The sequence below is a fragment of the Chroicocephalus ridibundus genome, chromosome Z (genome assembly GCF_963924245.1).
Source record: "Chroicocephalus ridibundus chromosome Z, bChrRid1.1, whole genome shotgun sequence".
Taxonomy (NCBI): domain Eukaryota; kingdom Metazoa; phylum Chordata; class Aves; order Charadriiformes; family Laridae; genus Chroicocephalus; species Chroicocephalus ridibundus.
In genome coordinates, this window is record NC_086316.1 from 8,516,992 (window position 1) to 8,542,550 (window position 25,559).

The 25,559-nt window shown below is 42.8% G+C and overlaps 1 protein-coding gene across 2 annotated transcripts in view; it reads right to left on the reverse strand.

Annotated features, from left to right (window-relative positions):
* Positions 1 to 24,333, reverse strand: part of RASGRF2 (Ras protein specific guanine nucleotide releasing factor 2) — a 131,272-nt gene extending 106,939 nt beyond the window's left edge. For both annotated transcript variants that reach the window (XM_063320429.1, XM_063320428.1), the window contains exon 1: positions 23,899 to 24,333. In XM_063320429.1, the coding sequence (XP_063176499.1) occupies positions 23,899 to 24,183 (285 nt within the window). In that variant the 5' untranslated portion in view covers positions 24,184 to 24,333. The remainder of the gene's footprint in view (positions 1 to 23,898) is intronic.
* Between the last annotated feature and the right edge of the window lie 1,226 nt (positions 24,334 to 25,559).

The following is a 25,559-nucleotide window of genomic DNA, read 5'->3' on the forward strand; positions in this document are numbered from 1 at the left end:
TTATATCAGATAATTTTTTAAACTTCCACAACATAGGTGCCAATCTATACCATTGCTCCAGCTAAATGACTGCCCTTTATATTTGAAACACTGAAGAGCAATTTATTCCCATTCTTCTGCAGTACACAGCAAAGTAATCATAATGTCATTGAGCTAAAGCAGTTACAAAGCAGAGTTCTAACAAAACAAGCTGAAAGCAAGTTAACGATGTAACGAAGTGACAGATGTCCTGGCATAATTTGGGGCTTCCATACAAGAAAACACAATGTCCTGCTACGAAGGTCAGTAATCCAAAGACAGATATTTGCATAGCTAGATGGAGAGCTGGGATGAAGATTTTCAAAATGCCTCTGTAAAACACTGATCATCCAGCACTATTGGCTCTGCTAGAATAATTAAGAATAGTGGGTGTTTAATTTCTGACAATCTGTCCTCTTATTTAGCTGGCTAAATTATGACTGCCAGGCTGAAGTCTTATCATCCCTGAAATAAATGGCAAAATTTCAACTAAATGCAGAGGAATCTGGGGTATTTAGGGCTGACCCTGATTTCACTTACACTGAGGTTAAAATGATGTGATTCCAATTAGCATCACCCATTATTTCTTCCTAGTCTTCTTACTTCCTGCATTAACTCCCAAAGAAGTTTCTAGACACTGAAAATCCATGACATGTTGAAGGTCCTAGCACACAAAGTAATTGTTCTCTTTGCTCAACCCCTTCCATGTACCACCTCTTCTCAAAGGTTGTAAAATGACCTGCATACAGATTTGAGGAGCAAGCCCAGAGCTAGCGGCTCACATCAAATGCTCAATTGCAAAAACTAAAAAAGAAACTGCCAAAACTTGACAGTCATTATTTATTCAGGGTACAGAAGAGAAAACCCATTATCCAAAGGTACTAAAGATTCTATGTTATTACCTCTAGAAAAAAAGAAACCATAAAACATAAAGCAAGTGCAAACACAGATCAATAGACATGTTTTATAATTATGATGCAATATATATGTACCTTAAAGAAAATAAATTTTGTATCTTACATCTGCTATCATCATTTTTTTACATCCTTGAATATTAGAGAAAATAATGCTACAGAGAAGCAGCAACAGAAGAGAAAAGAATATATGCGACATATTAGGCTGACTCATAAAATAAAGAAACGAAAAAAATAATTTGGTATCAATTTATGAAGATTTTTATAGACACAAAAAATATTAGGGTTTTTTTTTTAATATAATGGGGGAACTTCTAAGAGTGAACAAAGTGCCATTCAATTCAGTAATTAAACGGCCATAGCGGCAGAATCCAAGCATTCATCTAGGTCAGTAACCCATCCCCAGTAACCCATAATAGCTGACAGAGAAGCCAGAACGGAGTATCTGAAGAGGATGAGCATCAGACATTTCATGCCCAACTGGGATGCGCAAGTGGGTTCACCATAGACACCAAGTCATAAAGCAATCAACAGTGGTTCAGCAACTGTTACGTTCGGCAGTGTTAGGTTAATGGTTGGACTCTATGATCTCAAATTTCCTTTCCAACCATGAAGATTCTATGATGCTATGATTCCAACTTACAGAATCACAGAATTGTCTAGATTGGAAGGGACCTTTAAGATCATCAAGTCCAACCATTAACCTAATACTGCCAAAACCCACCACTAAACCATGTTCCTTCAGAACCATGTCCACCCATCTTCTAAATACCTCCAGGGATGGTGATCCCTGGGCTGCCTGTTCCAATGTTTGATAGCCCTTTCAGTGAAGAAATTCTGCCACTTAATCTCCTTCTGTCGCTTAGGGGCCATATTCCTCAGGACTTCCCAGACCAACAGGGCCTTGCTGGTCACACAACACAGCCCCTGCAAAAGGGCTATGTGTGGGCAGCTTGTGGAGCACGAAGCTGCTAGCATCTCGCTTGGCCACCCCTTGCCCATTATAACACACCCATCAGTATTGCTAAAGCATGGGAGGAATACCAAATGCATAAGCTAAGCAGGTACTGGCATGATTAAGACAGAGTAGTTTAAAACAGGTCTGCACACCCTCATGCCCCTGCAGAAGGGCACAGCGCTCCACTCCGGTGTGCAGAACACCAGAGCCTGGAGAAACCAACAACTGTTCATGGGGGATAAGCAGAGTTTATAACACTGGTGTGGCAAAACCTCCTCCATCACTGACACAGCCTTGACCCCAAAGGCATTGTGAAAAAGGGCTCATTTTGGGTTAGCAAAGCATAAAATGCTTACAGCAGGTAACTGAAAGAAGAAAAAAAAAGAATCTGGTCCTGAGGAGGCTACCTGTCTTATGCCTTCAGTGAGCCTTGGTCCAAGTTTACCAGATTCCTCACTATTACCCTTGAAAAAAGTGCTTTGCTGCTCATGTATCTAGATGCATATGAATGACAACCTGAGGCTTTAGGCTCATGTTACTAAAATTATGCTATATCATTTGTCAGACTAGTAATGATTACTATTAAGACTTAGCACTGAAGCTAAGGAACTATTTTTGACACAGGATCACCACCACTTCACTGTTTGTTTGCACACATAGGACTGTTATTCAGAACTGCAATGACACACGAGACATTTTTCCAGTCAATTATGTGAATCAGATACATTGCAAAAAATTGAAATATGTCAGTTTTACAAACAATTATTTTCCCACATAAAAAATAGTTTCGTAACAAAAGGGGGTGTTGATTTTTAAGGTAAACACATTTTTATGTGTGTACATAGGCTGCATTTAACCTTTCTTTTATTTAAAAACACACAGAAAACTATGCACTAACAGCTTTTCCGTTTAGCAGTGAGATTTTTATTTTGTGGTTGCAGAAATTTTCACAGTGGACTTCTGCCAATATTTGTTATATACTTTAAAAAATAGAAAATACTCAGAATAGCCATCTATACTAAAAGTAAATAAACATTTATTGACACTGAATGAATGCTCAGGCAGTTAGTCACAGAAAATCTAGTAATGTTATCACTAGTCTGCTACCTGAACTAGAATTACTTCAAGACCAATTTCATATACTGAACTACAGCCATAAGCATGACTGAAATGTAGATGTATCATGTTATGTTAGCGGCAGGCAAATCTACAGTAAAAATAATTAACTACATTTTAATTACACTGTGACATATTTTCTTAACATCTAAGTCACCTTTCCTCTACAAAAAAATAAAACAAACATAGCATCTTCTGTCCAAAACAAAGTCTTCTTGCCAGAGTAAATTATTCAAGGTGGCACAGACCAACACTGTCTCTGAATACCTACACGAAAGCTTAACAGTATCAGCCAACTGAGTGTTAAAACTGCAGCTGAAATTCAGTGTAAATAAACAGGAAAAGAAGGATATGGTGAAAGACAATCTGTATTTCACATGCACGATAATAAGCCCTGAGCTGACTATGCACTAATCAGACCTTGGGGCTGTAACGGAAAATCTGCGGTCTGCGGCTTGGTACTGATCAGAAAGACATTCTGGGAACAGCAGAGGAGCAAAACAGAAAATGGCCCTATGCCATAATGTATATAAATGGCCAAACTACATTTTCAGTGCTAGGTACATCCTGGCTTGATGCCACCAAGCTGAGTGGTGCAGTTGACTCGCTTGAGGGAAGGGATGCCATCCAGAGGGACCCTGACAGGAGTGGGTCCATGCAAACCTCATCAACTTCAACAAGGCCAAGTGCAGGCTCCTGTGCCTGGGTTGGAGCAATCCCCAATACCAGTACAGACAGGGGGATAAAGGGATTGAGAACAGCCCTGTGGAGGAGGACTTGGGGAAGTGGTGGATAAAAATTGGACATAAGCCAGTAATGTGTGCTCACAGCCCAGAAAGCCAACCATATCCTAGGCTGCATCACCAGAAGTGTGGCCAGCAGGTTGAGGGAGGTGATTCTGCCCCTCTCCTCTGCTCTGGTGAGACCCCACCTGCAGTACTGCATCCAGTTCTGGAGCTCTCAGCACAGGAAAGACATGGACATGTTGGAGCAGGTCCAGAGGGCCGCAAAAATGATCAGAGGGTTGGAGCACCTCTCCTATGAGGACAGGCTGAGAGAGTTGGGGCCTCTCATCCTGGAGAAGGGAAGGGTCCAGGGAGACCTTATTGGGGCCTTTCAATATATAAAGAGGACTTATAAGAAAGATGGAGAAAGACTTTTTACCAAGGCCTGTAGTGACAGGAGAAGGGGCAACAGCTTTAAACTGAAAGCGGGCAGATTTAGATTGGACATATGGAAGACATTTTTTATGAGTGTGGTGAGACACTGGAACAGGCTGCCCAGAGAAGTTGAGACGCCCCATCCCTGGAAGTGTTCAAAGTCAGGCTGGATGGGGTTTTGAGCAGCCTGGTCTAGTGGGAGGTCTCCCTGCCCATGGCAGGGAGTTTGGACTAGATGATCTTCCAATGTCCCTTCCAACCCGAACTTCCTGTGATTCTATGATTCTCCATCTCAGAACAGAGAGGGCAGAGCTGTAAGTTAAGAGAACAGCAAAGAAACAAACTAGAAGGTGTAGAATGGTTCCTGATGAGAGAACCTATTGTTAGAAACCCATCCAGACCAGTCAGTGGAAAGGTTCTCCAGATCACCTTTCAGTCTGTGAATGCTGCCTACAGGAGCAGACACTTGTTATGGGAAGCAGGGAAGAGCTTTTTGGGATTGTACAAGACTTGTTATGGGATGACTACACGAGGAACCAAAGGCAGGGAAAGGGAAGAGTAAGCATGGGAAAATAAAGGAATAAGCTAACAAAAGGGGCCAATCAGGCCAGTACATCTGCCTGTCCATGCCCTGTGCTTGACCATCACAGTGTCTCCTGTTGTTGCCTTAAACTCCATTTCTAACTATTTTCCTGGATGGGGTGAGTCTGTATCTGTGTGCATATGTGTGTCTATGAAGCTCTAAGGGCCATCAACTAGATGACAGACCACAGGTCACAGGGGCCCATATGTCTGTGGTGCCAGCAAATGGATTGAATGTGACTGCTGGTGAATATCGGGCCACACCAGCCAGTCAGCAGAAGTCACCTGGCAGCCCGCTCTCAATACAGGTTTAAGTCTGGGCCAATAGCTGAGTCTCTGTGAGTGAGACAACTGGAGGAGTTAAGACACTGAAAGGGCCAGAAGGTCGAGGCCAACTACTGGTGGGGCCACAAAGTCTGGGGGTCTGTGGAGAGACCAGTTTGGGTGTGTCTGTGTTTTTGTGCATGAACTGACTGTAGGAAAGAGGATCCAAGAGCCAGCAGCTGGATGAAGTGTGCCTAGGCCATTTTCTGGAAGGATACATATTATAAAGATGCATAATTTCCACCTAACAGACCTTCATCTTGATCAGCCAGAGCGGGAAACAGGATGAGGCCACTGGTGCTGTTTGTGTTTGCATCAGTGCTGAGCGTTTGTGTTGATCTGAGTGTACTGAACACCCAGGTTTCGTGTATGCGCTGCTGCATGAGGCGGTGTGCCCTGATGCTGCTCGGACGTGGCAGCATGAAGCTGCAGGAGCTGAACAGTACAACATTAAGGTGCTGATTAAAAATCAAAAGGTATTTCTTCATGACAACATGTAGTGAGCCTTCAAATTACTTGCAACAGCCACTGGAGGCTTTACAGAAGTAAGTACGTAGGGATTCAAAAAGGAATTTGGCAAAGTCTGAGAAGAAAAATCACTGTTCACTGCAAAGGCATGAACTTCAGCTCAGGGTATTAGGTCTGGAAGTTGCTAGAGCTTAAGACAGCATTTGTGGAAAGCATCACATATGCCCTGACACACTTATCCAACCGTCAGCTGTCGACACTAAGAGGGAGTGGAGATTTGGCTCAATGAACTTTTGATCTATGGTGGTCAAGCTTACGTTGACATAATCAATACTCAACTCTTGCTACTGTTACAAGAGTGAAGCTAGTATTCTGTAAAATGAAATATGTAACGATTATGAATGGCATGTAATTAAGTCTGATTTATAGCACAGGGTTGATAGCTGAAGCATGTGCCATCTCTTCAGAAGCTGTCTAGTGCTTTCAGTTCCTAAACATTTTTTAAAAGGTGCTCTGTGCACCATAACGACAATCTCCTCGTCCACAGAGCTAAACCGAACACGTGGTGTTTTGCCTTGAGCCATGTAAACACAACCCAGTTGCATAGCTTTGTTGGTATTTTTGACCTCACTCATCACTCAGGCTAGGAAGTCAAGATGTAAACATTATCTGGTAACAATAAATTGCACCACATGACATCACCACAGAAACATGGCAATCCCTTTCATTTATTACAATAAAAAATACTCTAAAATGAAAGGTCTCTAGACATATGCAACCCTCAGCATTTAGAGGCTCTCAAAGTACCTTAACGGCCCGGATATCAACACTGTTTCAAGAAAACAGTGAGGGTTCACACTCAACTAAGAGGAGGTAGAAGCATTTCTCCACAAGGAGTCAAGGATACATCACTAGAATACAGGAAATCAGAACGGGGACCTCAAAGATTTATTATTCATTGTGAAATGTTCAGCTAGGTAAGGCTACCATAATTGTCAGCTATCGAATGTTCTGCAACCATCAGAACACCTCAGGCAAGACACCAGACATTAGTTTCTAGGTCTGAGGGTAGGTGTGTGACTAGGAAACCAATTTTAATGCCAGTTTTCAAGACTTTTTTTTTTTTTTTAAACACATTAGATGATAGGATATGCTTAAAGCACTCTTATTATTCTTGCTGGCTGTCCACTGATTCTGGAAAACCTACCTGGCTTGCTAGTAATGTGGTTAGCCATAAAGGAGATGCGAAAGCATTATTTTTAAAACATGACCTATGTTACAGATAGGAAATTTCCATATTAATGTAAAAAACACTGAGCAACTTTGAGCGTGTGATGGGTGACAAGTACAAGTAGGAATTATTACTACTACATTTGGAAGTCCCTGATGACAGGAGTAACACAGGCAAAACTATAAAATACATTTAATGAAAAAAATTCATGAAGTACATTTCAGGACTGCAAGAAGGAGGTCTTCTAGGTGATGAGAGAGGGTTAAGAGGGTTTACATTGGAAACATGACTTAGGAAGTTTCCAAACCTTTGGGTTTACTGCCATGCGCTAAATACTAATACATTTAATATTTAATTACACTAAATGTATTAAATTTTATGAAATATTGAATAATATGCAAATAAGATATTTTTTAAAAACTTGAATTCACCTACAGACTCCAGTATGTTCCAGGTCTGGAAACAACTTAAAGTGAGTATCAGCAAATGTTTCAAAAAATTAAGCCGATATTGCTTAACGAGTAACTAAGAACAATTAATTCAGCATAAGTTTTTAAAACAAGTATTTCAAGTGCTAAGTTTAAGGACATCATCAGAGCAGTTTTCAGTAACAGCATCAACAACAACAAAAAAGTGCATCTCTCCATGCTTCTAAGTCCATATTGTATATTTTGTTTTACTGATCACAAGGACTTTTGCTGTCTACTCTGTGTTTATTATGCTAACAGGTGCCAACACTTCCATTTAATCCAATCTGGAATGTCTGCTGTATCTTACTGTGCCTTCCTGTGTCTATGTATGGTAAGCTAAGCATGCCTAGCTCTAAGACGCCTACGGTTACACAGCTTTGGCTCCTCCACGTACAAGCAGTTATCTTCTAATTTAGCTTCTCTGAGTATTTAACAGAGGGCACTGAAATTGATTAAGGCTTCCCATATACCCAAATGGCTGCTACAGGTTGAAACGCATTAAACCTGCTAAATAAATTTGCTATTAGTGTCTCACAGGAAGAGGTTATCTGCTAAGGGTACTTGGATATTTTCAAAGATGACATATGTACAAACAACGTTGTCCCCACACCCACCCCGCCCAGGAACAGGGATGAACTCACAGGTTGCCCAACGCAACAATAACATCAAAGCAGCACGGGGGTTGCAAGGCTCTGACCGACACATGAATCCATTCATCACAGAGCAGTTTACAATACGGCATATTTTCTCAGTTACTTGGAGGAGAGAGCTTTAGGAACGGCTAATGTCATCTGCATAATAAAAACCTGCAGTTACTTTCGCCTGTCAAAGAGGACTTTGTTAAGGCAGGGAGAGATCAAAGACTTCCAGTACAGCTGCCTGATGGAGGAAAAGAGGCAGACAAGGAAAGAGAAGAGGAATTGAGACTTTTTAGTGCCAGTCTTCATTTTGCGTTAGAAAAAGTTTTTATAGTCTACTGACAGCTATAACCATAAAAATTTGTTCTATGAGACAGTTTTTGTTCAACATAAACACTGTAAACAGATATGCCCACCCTCAGTCACAAAATGGGGTTTAAGTATCTCACTAAACTAGTTGTTCCCCTTTAAGTCCTTAATTGAGAAAATAAAAATAAAAATCCAAGAAATGATGTTATGTCATACTCTGTTGTGCCACACTGTAATCCCGAAGTTAAAAACAGGAGAAGATGCCAACAATTCTAGGCTGAAACTTTCCGTATTTCCACCTTAGCAGCCTTGTGCTTTTCTGAAACAGTTCATGGAAAACTGCTGGTGTTTTAAGCAGATTTCACATACTCCAGTATCCCAAACAATAATTAAAAATTAACATACGCTGACATTCTCACAACATTAGTAACCCATAATAAAAGCTGCAGGTTATACATACAAGACATGCAGAACTGGATACTGTTTGTATTACTCAGTGATAATTAAATAATTTGCTGTAGCTACATTCAGGGGTTTTTACGGGGTAGCCTGATTCTCATAAGCATTTTTAATCAAACGAGTCAATTACACTTGAATACACTTCTTTGGAAGCTCCCAAAGCTCTCCTCCAAATATGTTTTCCATTGATTGTCCACGTTTCCCACAGCACTCCACCCCACTCATATCCTTCCTGACCTGGGTTACTTAAAAATAACCTTGAATCAAGAAAGAACATCAGGAAATATAAATGGAAATGGCAGCTGATCAACCCCTAATAAAAGGTACATGGTATTAAAGCAGATCAGGCACCTGGTCCCACTCGATATATTTAGAAGAGTCTAAACTCTGAAGTCACTTAGTTTAAATAATCCACTCCAGTGAAATTATATCAGATATACACATGGTAAAGCAGAGACGCTTATTTCTGTGCTTTAGATGTAAGAATCACCACTCATGCATTTTTATAAAAGTACGTGGAGTAGGAATAAACCCTTACGAGGCTTAGCTTTGCTTAGGGGTGTTCCAGTTTTATACATCATGCAGCTTCACTACCAAATAGGTATTCCCCAAATAAATCCCTGGGGGTGAAGATTAAGAAAAAAAAGAAAAAGCCACCTGAATAAACAGTACAGACAAGTACAGGATAACGGGAAAGTCGGGAAGAAAAAGGGTAATAAATAGATACACACTAGCCCTTATATCCTAAAGCTTAACAGCCCCTTTCCCCTCCTTCCTTCTGTCTCTATAATAAATACAGCCTGAAGAAGATCCAAAGTTATGTTACACTTCCCAGGGTAGCAAAACAAAGTATTTTGTAAATATTACTACTGCTTAGCACAAGGAGAAAACAAAAGCAGGAAAATGCTGAATTATGGATATATTCCATGTACCTCAAGAGAAGGAAAAAAGGCTTCCGCCTTAGTTAGCAACAGTTATATCACATTCTGCTCATTAGTGCAAAAAGTTTGAAGTCAAGTTTACTCTAGTTGCACAATTTTTTCCTGCTACAACTTAAACGTTTGCCAAACCAGAATGACTACTTCAAATTTAAATCAGATGGGAAATGATTAAAAACAAAACAACCTTTCTCGCTGCCCCAGAAAAGAGAAAAGAACTGAAGTAGAAAATACATACCACATACACACTGCACTAATATATGCAAAAAGAAAAAAAGCGCCCATCACAAGTACAAAAAGCCAGAAAGAATTTTCATCTTTTTACTTCTCAGAAAACTCTTAGAAATTCTGAATTCAGATTTTTATTATGGTTCTCATTAAAACTTCAGCTTAGATGCTGAGCCAGTAGTAAATTTCTGCCAGGGAATGAAAAGTAAGCCTGATCACTGTAGAGCAACTTAAAACAATGTCCTGGCATATATATTTCTTTTCTCCTGTGATTTTACTTCCTGACAACAAGCAGAGAGGAAAATGTAAGAAAGTGAAGTGGGAACCCTTGTGGTTTTGCCTTACAAAAAAAAAATTCCTACTATTTGGGCCAACAGTTCTGTCTTAGAACTAAATGTCCTGGGTGAAGGTTCGACATCACCTTTTACCGTCCTCTGAGCCTGCTCATTCAGCCAGTTTTCAATCCACATCACTGCCCACTTATCTAAGCCATACATCGTCAGCTGTCTACAATGATGATTTTATGGGAGACAGCACCAAAGACTTTATTAAGGTCAAGGTAAACAACCTCCACTGCTTTCCCCCCATCCACCAAGTCAGTCACCTCATTGTGGAAGGCTATCAGGTTGGTCAAGCATGATTTCCCCTCTGTAAATCCATGCTGACCACTCCCAATCACCTTCTTGTCCTCATGTGTGTGGAAATGCTTTGCAGGAGGATTTTCTTCATCACCTTCCCAGGTACTATGGTGAGATCAACTGCCCTGTACTTCCCTGGATCTTCCTTTTTGCCCTCCTTGAAGATACAAGTGATATCTGCTCTCTTCCAGTCCTTAGGAACTTCTTCCAGTCACCATGACCATTCTACGCCCTTCAAGTCTTCACGCATATCATACGAAGTTCACTCAAGCAAAAGGTTTGGATACCACTGGACTGCATTAAGGTATCATTAGACTATGGATGGATTCAAAGTCAAAGACTTGTGTTCCCAAGTTTCTCAAGAATTTAGACAATTCTGAATTTTTAAATTGAACTGGAATAATTTATAGAAAAGAAAATGTATTTTTACTGCATATAACTGCCAAATAGAGCCATTAGATTAAGGAGGCAAAGTCCAAACATCTAAACGTATTAGGAAAGACGAAAAAACACAGTTCAAAAAGATGAGATGTCTTGGATGCTGCATATTTTTGCTATTCTTACTTAACAAATTTCACACTCCACCACAGAGGTCAAAAAGCAACATTAGAGACAAAAATCAGAATTGCTTTCAAAATTACTTGGAATTGCTGCGTGACCTTTGCAAAGCAAATCATTAGAGCTCCTTCTGGACAGTCAGCTTATGCTACAAGCCTTTTAAAGCAGACCCAACATTTACTGTTACATTTGTCATATAGCCAACTCATTAGGTCTCCACCTAAGGTCTTACACACTACCTACACCCTAGAGATTTAGTACCTTACCCAGAAAATCAAAGGTATGGAAATCTGGCAATAGAAAGACTAAGTAGCCAAGACATGAGTTAAAGAAAGTGGCTGAATCACAAAGTAGACTGTGGTCGCAAGAGTGTCCCCTATGGGAAACAATCCTGTGAGCATGAGACAGGTAGGAAGCCACATGAAGGTGAACACCCAAGGACTGCCTGTGAGATTACAAATACCACAGCTGTACTCTCTCAGGTATAATCCGCTCCTTGCAGCGCAGTCCCTACAACAGCTCTTTGGGGCTCACACCACGGTACTTTCTTCCAAGCTTGTCGCATGGAAGCTGAGGAAAGCACATGACCTCTTTTGTTTTTTAAGTAACCTCCTATACACCGCACCACTGTCAGAATAAGACAACGTGGTTGCTTACACTTCTCCACGTACCTTGAAAACAACAGTAGAAAGTCAGGATACCTCAGCAGACCAAGAAATAAAACATCGTTGCCCTGCAAGTTACTGAAGCGGTTTCACGAGTAGGACACAATGCATTTGAGAAGCCATTAAGAAGGGACAAAAGTGATGAAATAAGCCTTACACAGGTACTTGGTTTTGTTCATGTGTTCCCTCTTGCTGGCACATTGAGTCATTTTCTAGTATGAACTGAATGAGAGGAGCACAGAGACGAAGCAAACTCATACAGTGTCCCCAGCACCGCACATGAGGCAGCTCCGACACACTGCATTAATATTGGTGGGGCAGAAAGCAGAACAGGAAGACCAAAAAAAAACAGTTTGAAATTTACACAAGGACGGGAAAGACTCAAAGAAAATGACACCAGAAAGATGAAGCAAATGCGTGTACAACCATATACTATTAGGCTAGCAATGAATTTCAATGATTACGACAATCACAAGTGTTGACGGAGAAGAAACACCCTTCTAGGGTAAGTAGTATTAAGAGGGTCTGCTATAATTACAAATAACTTATTCACAAAAAAATATGAGGAAGAAATTCTTTCCAATTTCAGCTGAGTGCATCAAAACCAAATGCCTGAAAGAGTAAGTTGTACAAGCCAGGTTAACTGGACTGGGGAGAGCATTCTGCCTGGAAGGACAAATACGCAAGGTGCACCCAACAGACCCCGGTGGCAGAGAGGAATAAAGTCATGAATTACAAGAGGAATACCCCAGCTGTAAGTTTCAGGATTAGGCACTTCTCAGGCCTTACCACGTGCTTTTCCTGTGTGCAGAAACACGCTCAGGATACCTTATGACTAACTCGGTAACCACTTCTGCGTTCACCCATTAAGCCGCAGATGAACACCCTAAAATACTGCAAGGATAAACAAATATCCCGATGCAGATGGTGTTACCCATATGCTGGCATATGGGAAGCACTATTAGGCCTGTTTTACTCCTGCAGAAGGAAGGCAGTCAAGAAACTGATTCACCAGGAGGCCACAGGGAGTGAAGGGCTCAGGAAGCAAATGTACCCAGGACGTACGTAACCCAAATAACCATCCTTCTGCTCCGCACCACCCAGCCTATGAACACACATAAGACACACGCACATTCCAATGTCTTCAAAAAAGTAAAAATAAAATATAGGATCAAAGAGGTATTTGCAGAAAGTCAATGGTCTGTAAGAAAACCTCTTTAAAATCAGGAAGATACTTCCTTTTTTTTTTTCTTTTTTTTTTTTTCCGCCTTCCCTTCTGTGAAAGGTAAATCTATCTATTTATTTATTTCACGTGGAACCACTTGGCATTATTCTAAATTGTCAAGTACATCTGAGTGGCTGCCTTTACTTCGTTCACTTGGCTGGCACGCAGCCAAGTCATCTGCTGCTAAGCTACGAGAATGCGGTGCAGCATTCAGGGAAGAGTGTCCCTCTTTAGAGGATTTCAATATTAGTGTACGTGGTGCAGACACGACTTCTCCGTGGGTCTGCAGCAGTTTTCATACTGCTGATGACGGAGCTCTCTCAGGTCGCTGCACATTGTGGACCGTACAACACTGGACACCAGCTAGCTAGGCTTTCCCTCAGGCCACCAAGTAATGCACTTACGAAACTTCCATCTGCAGTAGGCAGCAAAAAGATGAGAAAAAAACCTAGTCTAGGGTCTGCAAGCTTACACCTACTACAATAACAAAATGAATTGTCTCTATCCGGTTGTTTCCGTAACATACATCATGTGGGTCAAAAAGATTCATTTTTTTTTCATGTGTTTGTGCCTCAATTTCATGTTGTTGGGTTTTTTTAGGTTTTTTCTTTTTTTTTTTTTTAGTTTTTGGCATTAGATTACAAAGCCAGGTACACAGAGCTTAGGAGACGCGCCACATTGGAAGCTAGTTTGTGCATTGTTAATTTAGTCCCACGTGTGCAAGCATAATGATTGCAGTTCTTTATTACACGATTCTTCTCTCAGGAGATCCTGGTTCAGTTACCACATACAAGTGAGATATGATTTCATATTTTGCTTTGTCTTGATTCTTGAATGCATGTCTCCCTGCTTTATCTATTGCACAATAATAAGCAGAGTTCAGAAACTTCTTACATGATAATCCTATGACACTTTTCATGACGCCATTGAGATGCTTCCTTTGAATTAATGCATTTATTTTCACGACAGCCAGTGAGGTAAGAACGAATTACTGCAAATATGGTCAGCACAAAATCCAGCAGTTTCAGATGCAACTCAGTTTGGATGCCTGATCTGAAAAACCACCGGCCTTTGGTATTTAAATGGCACTTTCATTTGTTTTAACCACTACTTTCACAGAGATCATTTCTACCTTTGTGTGCCTAGCTCTTGGGCCAAGCTGGGTCCCCCAAAGAAGGAATGATTAATTACCATGAAACACCTTGCAGATGTAATTTTTGCAATTTTTCACAGAGATCCTCGGCAAATACAGAATCCAGTCCCCACAGGTGGTGGTCTGATTTTACCATGAAATCATCTTTCTCTTCCTGCAGCCTCGTGCCTCACGTGCTACAAATGCTCAGAAAAGGAGCGGGGGGAAAGCAGAAAAGCCCTATAGGAAATGACCCCCTTCAGGATATTAATTGCAATGCTTCTTTTGAACACTTTCTGAGAAAGGAGTCCCAGGAAAGAAACATTTCTCCTGAAACCACAGAGCACATCACAACACAGAAGGCGGCGTGACTGCTGGGCTGCTCGGGAAGCCTTGGCTCTGTCCTTCCCTGACTGCTGGGTGCTCGGTCCGGCATCCCTACAGCCTGTTCTCACACTCTGTGCACCCTGCTCTTACACCCTGTGCACACAACTCCTGGGACTTCTCAGGAAAGAAAAGAGACAGAAAACATGCGCTAATACTTGCAAGGAGCAGCTGCAGAGACTCTGCTCCAGCCCTTGGACCTTACACTGAGCTGGTGCTGTGACAGCAGTAGCTGGCTAGCATTCTCCTGTGGGATAACCACTAGAGGGAGAAGGTTTGTACCTCTCCAGTGGGCGTTATGCTTCCCATCTGCCATCACAAAGATACTGAGATTCCTGGATTCTGGGAGGCTGGAAGATTCCAACTCTGGAAGCACCAACTCATCTGGATCTTCTCCCCATCACTGTTCCTCATTTCACCTGGTATTCCCTTCAGTCATCATACACTTCTTGGGCCACGAAAGCTACAACCAAAAGACCTCACAGTCACAAAACCAACAAATACACCATCCCAGGAGCTCTCATTTGCCTGATGTTCCTGGTCAAGACCTAAGAATAGGCAGAATATTTATGCTATCAAATGCAATAGCAGTATTATCACCTCAGTGCCATTTAGTCCTGTTCTTCCCTTCATCTGTACACACCAGTATCTGCATGACTAGTGGTGACATTGCACAGATATCAATGTTGGATCCCTCCACTCTTCTGTCAGTTTTTCTTCCGTCTTTCTCATAAGAGACCTTTGCAGCTGGCTCACAACTTCTAAATTATCCCCAACAGATTTATTAGGAAGAAGTATTTTTACTATTTCTCTAAAATTTTTCTGAGTGCCAAATGGAAGAGAATATAAGTAGCGCAAAAGGTTGCAATTTTGTTGTCATGCCTGAGCACCCATGAATGCATGGGGTTAAAAATTAATTCCCGATTTCATTCTGGAGGACATCAGAGAGATTCTGACAAAGTCACTGAACATGATCTCCACAACACCGAAGAATACAAAATCCTTGGCATTTGCTGAGACAGGAGAAACAACTTGTGTAAGGGAGAGGAAGTGAACAGAAAGCAGAAAGAAAAAAAAACAGCAGTCACCTGCCATCATCCTAAACTTCCAACATGAGGATCCAGCACATATCTAAAACATCGAACAGCAATAAAGCAGTATGTTTTAGGGTCCAGCATGGCACATTTCAGAACATTGTCTACAGCCATAAACACTCAAATTTCACAGCTGTCTGGGTGAAAAACCAATAAATGTTCCCCATGTCAGCAGCAGAACATGTTGTTGGAAGTGCCCAGGACACATGTGAGCCAGATGTCCCAGTTCAACAGCCAACCGAGATTTAGTCACTACTCTTGGTCAGGTCTGCTCACTCTAACAAATGTAGACACCTAATTTAGGGTGGGGTGACTAATTCTCCAGACTTCACTGACTGTACTTGCTGGGACTCCACTGTCTGCAATAGTGTGGGGCACCGGCATCCTACCCTACAGTTTAGAATTTATTCAAAGAATGCTAAATAGAAGCACAATATTAAAAAAAAAAAAAAAGGCAAAAAAAAAAGCTATGTAATGAGCTTGCAGAGTTCAAAAGATTGCAGAGGACACACTGTACTGCAATGGAAATGTTGCAGTAATTGGGGAACTTGAACCACACTAGGTCAAAACTGCAGAACGATTAAGCAGCAGATAATTTCTGTTACTCAGACATTATACCACAGTCAAAAACGCAAAAGGCAAAAAATGCACAAAAGTCACTGTTCCACAGTACCGTGAGAAGAAAGGGGAGAACTGTAAGAGGGAGACAGCATATAATCCCAGATTTTTTTCAATAGTTACAGCATTTAACTCTTAAAACACAATCCATTTTTTCAAAAGCAGCAGTGGAATTAGAGCTGCCACGATAAAGTGTTTCCACTGTAAAACAGTGGAAGTAAGATCACTTATGACAACATAGCTCAATTCAGAATTGGTACTTTATAAACACTTCCAATAAAACTGAGTTAGTTCTGAGCTCACGGGAAATACAATAGAGACATTGAAATGGCTGGACTGAATCGGGGAAGCCTCTGCTTCTATATATACTGATTCTGTACCTCAAACAGTAAACCTTATGGGATTGGTACATAAAAAAAACCCCAACACTGGAAGCTAGATCGTAAGCATATGTTCCTAGACATCTAGTGCAGAGCACAGTGTTAAAAAAAACCCCTCTGCCTCAATGTATCTTCAGCATCAGTAATGGCTGGTAGACAGAAAAAACTGAAAAGGGGTACTATGTGGAATCTCATTTTCCTTCAACCGTGTGAACAGGCTGATGACACCGTCTTTCTGAATCGCTGTGGCTGATCAGCAATCAGGCTACAAACAAACAAACATCGTTTTCAATCCAGACGAAATCTACCCACACCTTCCCCAGCAGATCCATGAAAGAGTACCTAAATTTGGCCAGTCCATCACCACTTGAGTAAGCACAAAGTGAGAATGCTTATAACATTCATACTGAAAAATGGGTTAGTGTTGCCTCCGACTCCGCAGCAGCCGCGGTACCAAACGTGCTTTGAAGCAGTGGATCTAGAGAAGCGTGCTCCTGCTAGCAGCAAAATCTCCTGCTAAGAATGGCAAAAAGCAGCGGGTTGGTATTTTCAGACCTCGCTATCTCCACCAGCTGCATGAGGTCTATGTTAATGATTTACTGCACTGACGGGGTTCTTTTTGGTGTGAATCTGCTCCACTATATGTGGAAGCAACACAGTGGGACACTACCTCGAGTGCCCTGCTTGTGATGCAGCTGTCAGCTCTCCAGATCCGCATTATGCACTAACAACTGGGTTGCACTACCAACATCATCGTTGCTCAGGACGCAATACGGATATAAACGCCAGGAACCCACAACGGGCTGCACCAGAACGTGCCCCATCCCTTCCCTCTTTGCAGAAACTACTCAGTAATGCAGATACACTGCACGTGATAGGCACAAGACTGGTCACTGTATGTGGCCAAATTGAGCAACAGATTCTTAGGATAGAAAACCCTCAGCAAGTGGATCAAAAAAAAATGCCGTGGTATTAGTAATGATGAGATTGTAATACATAATATATGAATATATAAAGACTGATAATATTGCCAAACTAATACAGAAATAGAAGCATCTCTGCCTGGATCTTCTATTGAGGTATATGGTGAGAAACTGAAACAGGTGGCACGTGACCAGAAAACAGGGTACGTGCCTTACGAGTCTGCTTAGATGATGACGAAGAAGAAAAACACTAAATCTATTTTAAAAGTTAAATAAGGGCAAATTAAGATAAATGGAATACAATTATTCAGACGACTAGGGACAGACTTGCCTTTTTTGTCCTCAGAATTTTTTTTATTTTCTACACATTTCATCTTACATTTGAGGAACTAAACAGATCCCGCAACATCAATGCAACTCTGCTAACAAAAGAGACAAAACGAAAGAGCTGGCAGCATTGACTATGCTGGCAGCATAAGACTGGTGGAAGAATGAAATTGGTGTTAAACTGTTATGATACTTCATTTTGAATGTAATTCGAGTATTCACATCATCGTTGTGAGCTCCACAGCTGTATGTACGTTCTGGTCACTTTGCACAGCGTTCGCGTGATGCTTGAGGTTGAGAAGGTGGAACGCATTATTCTTACAGGCTAAGTGTCAGTGCGGCGGTTTTGGGATTTACGCTTTGGGATGCATTTGTAATTCAGTTCTAACCTGATTCCAGTCTTTCCCTCGCTGACATTTCACCTGTTAGCTAAAAGGATTTCCCAGCAACTCCACAAATAAGCCTTTGCCAAATATAATTTGGCTTGGGACCTAATTATTTTTCCAATAACTTAATTAAGGAGTATGCACTTCTGTTAAAGCATACTGTAATATTTCAGGACCTTACAATACCTCACAGAGAAATGTTAAGGACTTCAGCCCATGGTTTTCTCTTCAATAAAACTTGGTCTCACCAAAATCTGGTCTTACTACGATCACTCCCAGTGTTCTTTTAATTACTGTTTAGTCTAAGATATCTGGCGATATCTTCTGTTGCCAAGATCAGAAAACAACAGATCAGTCTCCACTCTCTGACCAAAGTGACACGGATTAGGGTAGCCAAAGGTTGAATATCGAACTATTCAATGGCATCAATATTCTTTGAGGTAATGTCTGTGTGGATTTAAATAAACTTTCAAGAGGATGGCATTTCAAAAATAAACCAGATCTACCTGTAACGCACTTCTCAGCTGGCTATGTTCCCCACTTTTGCATAGTTACAAACAGTCCATTTCATAACTCGACAGTATCGAACATGCATTTTCAAGAGCTAGAATTAAATGCTTAAAAAATGCGTTAAGTTTTGGCAAAATAGCAATAAATATGGCTATGAAATTTTTCTCTTCTTCTCATTATCCCCAAAATGTGCTCATTACTAAGCAAGCAGGTAAACACAAACCATGTATCAAACAGCAAAGCTCCGTCCCTGGAGAGATCACGAGGGTTATACTTTTCTATTTATTTACCGCCTGTTGCCTTAGGCCAGAAAGCACACTGCAAATTCCCTTTACAGTTCTGCGCCAAGAGCCAGAGGCAACCCCTTTGATGCAGCTTGCCTCGAGCGCAACGTCAGCAACTCGTTTTGCAGTTTACTCCTCAAATGCATCTCAAAATGGCTTGAACAAATGTGGTTTTTGAACATGCCCGCAAACTGTATCGTCTTGTGACAGTGACCAAACGATGGAGGGGGCAGAGGGGTTACTTGGGAAAGCAAACAAGGGGTAGTTACCCCAAAGTTGTCCCCATGCAAGAAGCATTTAGAGACTCTTTTCTGAGAAGGTCTTACAGAAACACTCATCCCAATAGCACTAGTATCTTAAAACTTTCCCACTGGCCATCTTTTTTAATTAACTACTTCTGTTGAAGGTAGTCCACATCCCAAAGAAAAAAAAGAATTTAGAGGGGGGAAAAAAAACCCACAATGAATTTTTTTCTTCTCGGATACTGAGAAGACAAATTCACCTTTTCTTTTTTTTAAACACTGCAGGAAATTTCTAAAACACCCGCATGTCTGGTGGACCTTTGCACTGAAACATCCCAGGGAGTTACTTGCCCACGTGCAAGCAGTAAGATTTATGGACAGTATTACACCTGAAGCTGGCAAGCTATCTATCTTGCCAAAAAGGTAACACCACTCCTCAGCTACCTACTGCATACAACAGAAAGAGGATGCTGAACAACAAGAGGGGGGGGTTTGACCAATAAAAGTGAAGAGATGAACTTTTAGTTCATTATATCTTCAGAAACAAATGACCTTTAAGTGCTGTTGCTAGGTTTTATGTACACTGAATTAGCAGTGAGGTACAGCAAAAGCTGTTGGTGGCATATGCCTGCCTTATCACTTCAAGGAACATGTAAAGTAGAGAGGTTTCAAACAAAATCACCATGTCCTTTATAAAATAAATACAGAGCTACAGTAAGCAGAAAAAAAATTCAAATAATTGGATTCGGTAAATCTGTGGAGACATGGACTTAATACTGCATTTAATTTTGCTAAGTGGGAGGAAGATTATTGCAGGCAACATACAAAGGATAGTCTCTGCCCAAATCGTATAACATTTACAAGCTTAGATACACTAAGACAGTTATTAATAACTATATCAGAACATTTCCATGTATTCAATCCACAGTTATGAAAGAAACTAAACATACAGGCCTCCTCCCAATACAGACAATAATAATAATAATAATAATAATAATAATAATAATAATAATAATAATAATAATAATAATAATAATAATAATAATAATATTTACATTGCTCTACTCACATGCTTCCAATAGTCTTTTAAAAAAAAATATCTGAGAACTTGATGGCTAACAAGTGCCGCCTCCTATGAAACACTGCAGAAAGCGTAACGTTTAGGCATTTTATTTTACCTTTGAAAGAGCCTAGCCACTCACTGAGACAAAGCCATTCTCTTTCCAGAGTTTCTGAAACAAAAGCTGAAATTCATTCTCATCAAGTCTGTCATTGTCACAGCGGAGGACTTGTTGGAGCTGCACTTGTTTACAGCCTACGGTTCCTGCAGGAAGAAGCAGTTTCACTAATACCAGAATTTGAGCTTTTCACATGCAGTATTTTCATGTCCTAATTTTCTGTTTTGAAAATCAGCTTCTTCCACATGGTTGTTTTTCAATAAATCTGTCTTTTTTTTTTCTGAAATGTGAAATCGGAGTGGATAGCAACACCTGTTTGGCATTTACAAAAACCCTTCTAAAATCTCAGGGAGATCAAAACACTTTTCCTTAAAAATAAAAACTCCCCCTACAAATCATTTGATATCTGCAATGTACTCAATTTGATCCCATATTCCCAGAATATCAACTGATTCATGCTCTATGCAGTTTCTTTACATTAAGAAAGGTACCGTAATTTTAAAAGAATTTGCTTTGAAGCAAATATCCTTCCAAAGGAAAAAAAAAACCCACTAATATCTTAATGGAAAAGACAGAAAAAAAAAAAAGTGCATTCTGTCATTGCAATTTTTTTTTCAAGCTCTTAATACTTTAATATTACAGCAAATCTTACGAAGGCATTTGGCATCTTCCACAAAACACTGTTATGGTTCCTGTTAGTACTTTAATGTCCCTTCATGATGGACTGCTGGAAGGACATAGCAGCCCCAGCAGTGGTTAAATGTGAAATCATTAAGCTGTGGGGCTTGTTGGGAGCCAGATACCCAAACCTGAGCACATCTGTTGACCGAAATACAGTCTCCTGTATGGGGAAGTAAAGCTCCGACACTCACCCCGCTGAACTCTCACAACTTCTCAGCACAGTTCTTACCTGGCGTGACGACTTGACAAGCAAGCCTTAAACAACTCAAACTGAAATTAAAAGGATCTGCAAACTAAGGAAAACAAAATACTTTTGTTCTGCATGCATTTTCCATAATCTTCAGTTACATAACTTAAAGAAAATCTATTGCTTTTTCAAATATCCACCCAAAGGATGCTGATGAAGCTCTCCTGTGAGATTAATTCTTCTGCCTCTCTCCCCCTCATTTGTGTAATTTTATAGCATATATCACACTAATGTCTAAATTACCTAGGTAAATAAACCCCAAACTAAAGGAGATTATTTTTTTTCTTCTTTCTCTTTTGGAGAAGAGAGATCTCATTCTTTAAAAACTGGCATAGATTTTCCAATTTTTTTCATTCCTTTAATACATTTGTGTGGTTAAATCAAAGCAAATTAAATCTAGGCAGTATTTTTACCCTGCCAGTAGTTAACATGTACAATACTGAGTTTTCATTACCATTTGATTGAAATAACTTTGTCTTCTGTTAATAAACTGACAGTTCACAGTCTATTGCTTTACACTTGTAAGAATATGAGCACATTTTCTGAATAAAAAGGACTGTTTGATTTTCAAATATTTCTCTTTTTTCTTGTGATTTATCACTTTTAGTTGCTGAGGGAGTTTTCTGTACACCCTAGCAAAGGTTTGTGTCCATATGAATATACAAACAATGCTACACTTTAATGAGTAACACCTGTGAAAACTACTAACACTCAAAAGCTTTATTCTGCATCAAGTGAAAGGTGAACAGGAAAAAGATATTTTCTGATGGTCTGCCTTGAAAATTCAAGCTAGGATCCCATGAAAAAAACCTGAAGTGTTCTTCTGCCTCTCTAATAGCACTCTGCTATTGTTAAAAACATGTGCATAGTTGATATTTAAAGCAAAGCAAAATTCAGCTTCATCCCCTGTAATTATTTTGTCTCTGCACCACCAAATGTAATTACAAACAACTCAGACATTCATCACTATATAAAAGCACAACTTAAGATTCCCAGAGAACAGATATGGAAAGACATTGTTTTCACACAGTTCTCTTAGTCAAGCCGTAGTTTAACAACACTACCGATAAACAAGTGTACTAAGCCAATGTAAAGCAGGAGGGAAATATTCATGTTTAATTTTATCTAGGGACTCCTCCAGTATTTCTTTTATCAACACTTATGAAGACATGCCTCAAAGCAACGAGCAAGAATGTGACGGAGGAATATGACATAACTACAATCATCCCAACTTCCCAAAGTTCACTTGCTTAACTACGTACTATCTCAGAGCCTGTTTAAACACACAAGTATCTGTTCTGAACGGGCAAAAAAGCACGAACACACGACAAGATTCTGAGCTCTCTTCACAAAGTTATCACGCTAGTGCACCATGCAGATGTGCCGGTTTTCAGGAGCTGGTCTGTGCCCCTTTCTCGCAATCAGAAGGAAATACCTGCAGCCAGCTCGAAACCACCCTCCTTACCAGTTACCCAAACTCTTCCAAACCACTTTGACACCTGTTTGGCTTCTCCTGCTCAGGGAGAAAGGCGCTAGGGCATGCCAGATGCAGATTCAAACAAATTTCAACCAGGCAGCAAATTAGATCAAGAATTTACATGAGGCAATAGGAGGTGTGTGGTTGGGACACCTGATCTCTATCTACGCTGAACAACAACGCTGTCCTCGTCTTCGCAGTTATGTAATACATAGATAGTATTTAACCACTCACTTGTCCGACGCATGAGTGTCAAACTGATCAGCTTTCGGGGCCGGGGGGGACAAGGAATTTGGCAGTCCAGGTGTTAGGAACCATCACCCCTCATGGGAATGAATCCCAGCGAAGCCTTCAGCGTCCTTTGCCCGATGAAAGCCATGCAAGACCAGGCTGGAGCGTTGCGCCACCATTTCTATCGCAAGCACGATCGGCTTTGCAACACCTGCCGACTGCGAAAGAACCCACTGACTTCTGCGAATGGCAGACTGTAAATCAGGGCACACGCTCACCCAGCCACAGGCCTGGCTCTCAGAGGGGTTCTCAAGGGAAAGCTGAGAGCCTGTCACCCCTCACAGCATCACTGTGACAGGCAACAGCCCCACAGCTACCTAGGGACAAACTTGGTGACTCCATAGTGTCCCCCTGCGCTGTTTTGGTACTTTGGTCCCTTGCACCCTCTATTTGCTGAGTTTGGTGGGAAATGTGTAGCCATATCACAGAAGCGTTGGCATAAAGATGACTAAACACCCAGTTTGTGAGATGCTCCTCTCCAGGTACTCTAGTGAAATAAGGTGTGCAGACACCAGGGAGAAAAAAAAAGAGACAGGGAGGAAGGAAGAGTCATTAGATGGGACAGGAAAGCCACGGGCCTTGCCACTTTCTTTGCGGCTGCTGCTTTTTGGAGCGCTCCGGAAGCGTCAGGGAGCTGCTCCCCGCCGGGGCCTGGGGACCGGGGACAGTCACCGTCACCCTCCCGGGGAGATGGAGAGGAGGCAGCCAGGGCGCCCCGACGGCCAGGACTCTCGCTCCCCCCCTCGCACCCTGCCTGCCCTCCTCCCTCCATCCCTCCATCCCTGCATCCCTCCCGCCCCGGGGGGAGAGGGTCGGCCGTCGGGCTGCCCCCGGCGCGGCGGTACCTGCTTCTCCAGCGCCGCATCCTTGGCGCTGCCGGCGGCGCATCCCTTGGGAGCCGGCACCCTCTCGCAGTTGCAGCCCTCCAGCATGTACATGCCGGCGGGGCGGGCGCTCTGCTCCCCCTCGAAGTAGAAGAGCACGTTTTGGTAGAGGGCGAACCACTTTTCGTGCCAGCGGTTGGTCTCCGCCGTCTTCTTGCTCAGGTAGCCCCGCTTGGTGCCTTCCTTGCGGGCCAGCAGCGCCAGGTACAGGGCGTGCCCCTCGTTGTACCGCACGCTCTTCTGCATGGTGGCCGCCCGGCAGCCCGCGGCCACTCGCCCCGGCCGAAGGGCAACCTCCGCGGGCGCTCAGCGCGCCGGTACCGGCTGCGCCGCGCCGCGGCAGCGCTTCATGGGCGCCGGCACGCACCGACGGGCGGCACCCGCCCTCCCCCGAGCTCCGCCCGCCCCCCGGGGGCGGTTGCCGCTAAACGCGCCGCGGCATCCCACCCGTGCCCGTCCCCTCCGTGTCCCCGTCCCCCCGCCCCGCGCCGCCTCCCCGACGCCCCGCGGGAAGAGAGCGTATGGGGGGGGGGGTGGGGGGGTGGCAAGATGCTCCGTCCCCCCACTCCCCCCGGGCAACTCCGCCGTGACGTGCAGGGATCAGCCGTAATCCGCTTTGGGTAGCGATTTAAAGAGCAAAATCGCCGCCGCCGCAGAGCCCCAGTCCCTCCCTCCGCCCGGCGGCGGGGCCGCCTCCCGACCGACGCGGGGGGGACACAGGGGGAGGCACCGAGCGGCCCCGGGGATGGGGATGGGGATGGGGCGGGGGGTCGGATGGGACACCTGCAGGCAGCCGGGCGGTTGGGCCGGACGGGACGGGGCGGGAGGCGCTGGGTGGTTTGGGGGCTCGCGGTCGGTTTCCCGTTAGTTTTCGCCTTTCCGATTCTTTTGAGTGAAAAAATCTTGGAAAGCGGCAGGGCTGGGCGGGAGCCGGCAACTTCGCTTCCGAGCTGCGCGGCGCAGAAAAGCCAGAGCGAGAAGTGACAGCCCGGCGGAACGCCCGAAACCCGCTACTTTTTAACCCGACATGGACGTCGTTTGAAGGCCGGGCGGGGTTGGGGGCCGAAGCGCTGCAGCCGGTCTCGCTCCGGGGCCTCGACACCCCCGCACCCCCCCGCGCATCCCTGCGGGGAGCCCGCAGCCGGCCGGGGCTGCGGGAGCCGTCCGTGTGTCCGGGCTGGCTGCAGGGACAAATTTTCATTATAGATGCCCGCAGCGGGCAGCATCGCGGGGGCACAGCCTCCGTGCCCCGCAGGATGAGCCTGGGGACAAGCCGAGGGAAGGGGGTGGCCAGTCACCCCCCCAAAAGCGGATCGGTACGCGCTTCTGCTTGGAGAGGGAGTTACTCGGGTTTATTTTTCCCGCGGGTTCAGCAGGGCTCGCAGCAGGCGCGGGGTTGTTTCCATGCTGCCAGGGCAGTGTGGTGAGGCAGACCTTAATTATAAAAAAAAAATAAAAATATAAATAAGCTCCAGCGAAGGAGCTGGTATCAAGAATTGTTTTACAAAAAAACACAAGGAATATGGAAATTTCTACCAACTAGAGGACGCTTTAATTTACCACATTATTTAAACTTCCTTTTAAGGTTCTTTCACGAAAAGGCATTTGAAACTCGTTCATTT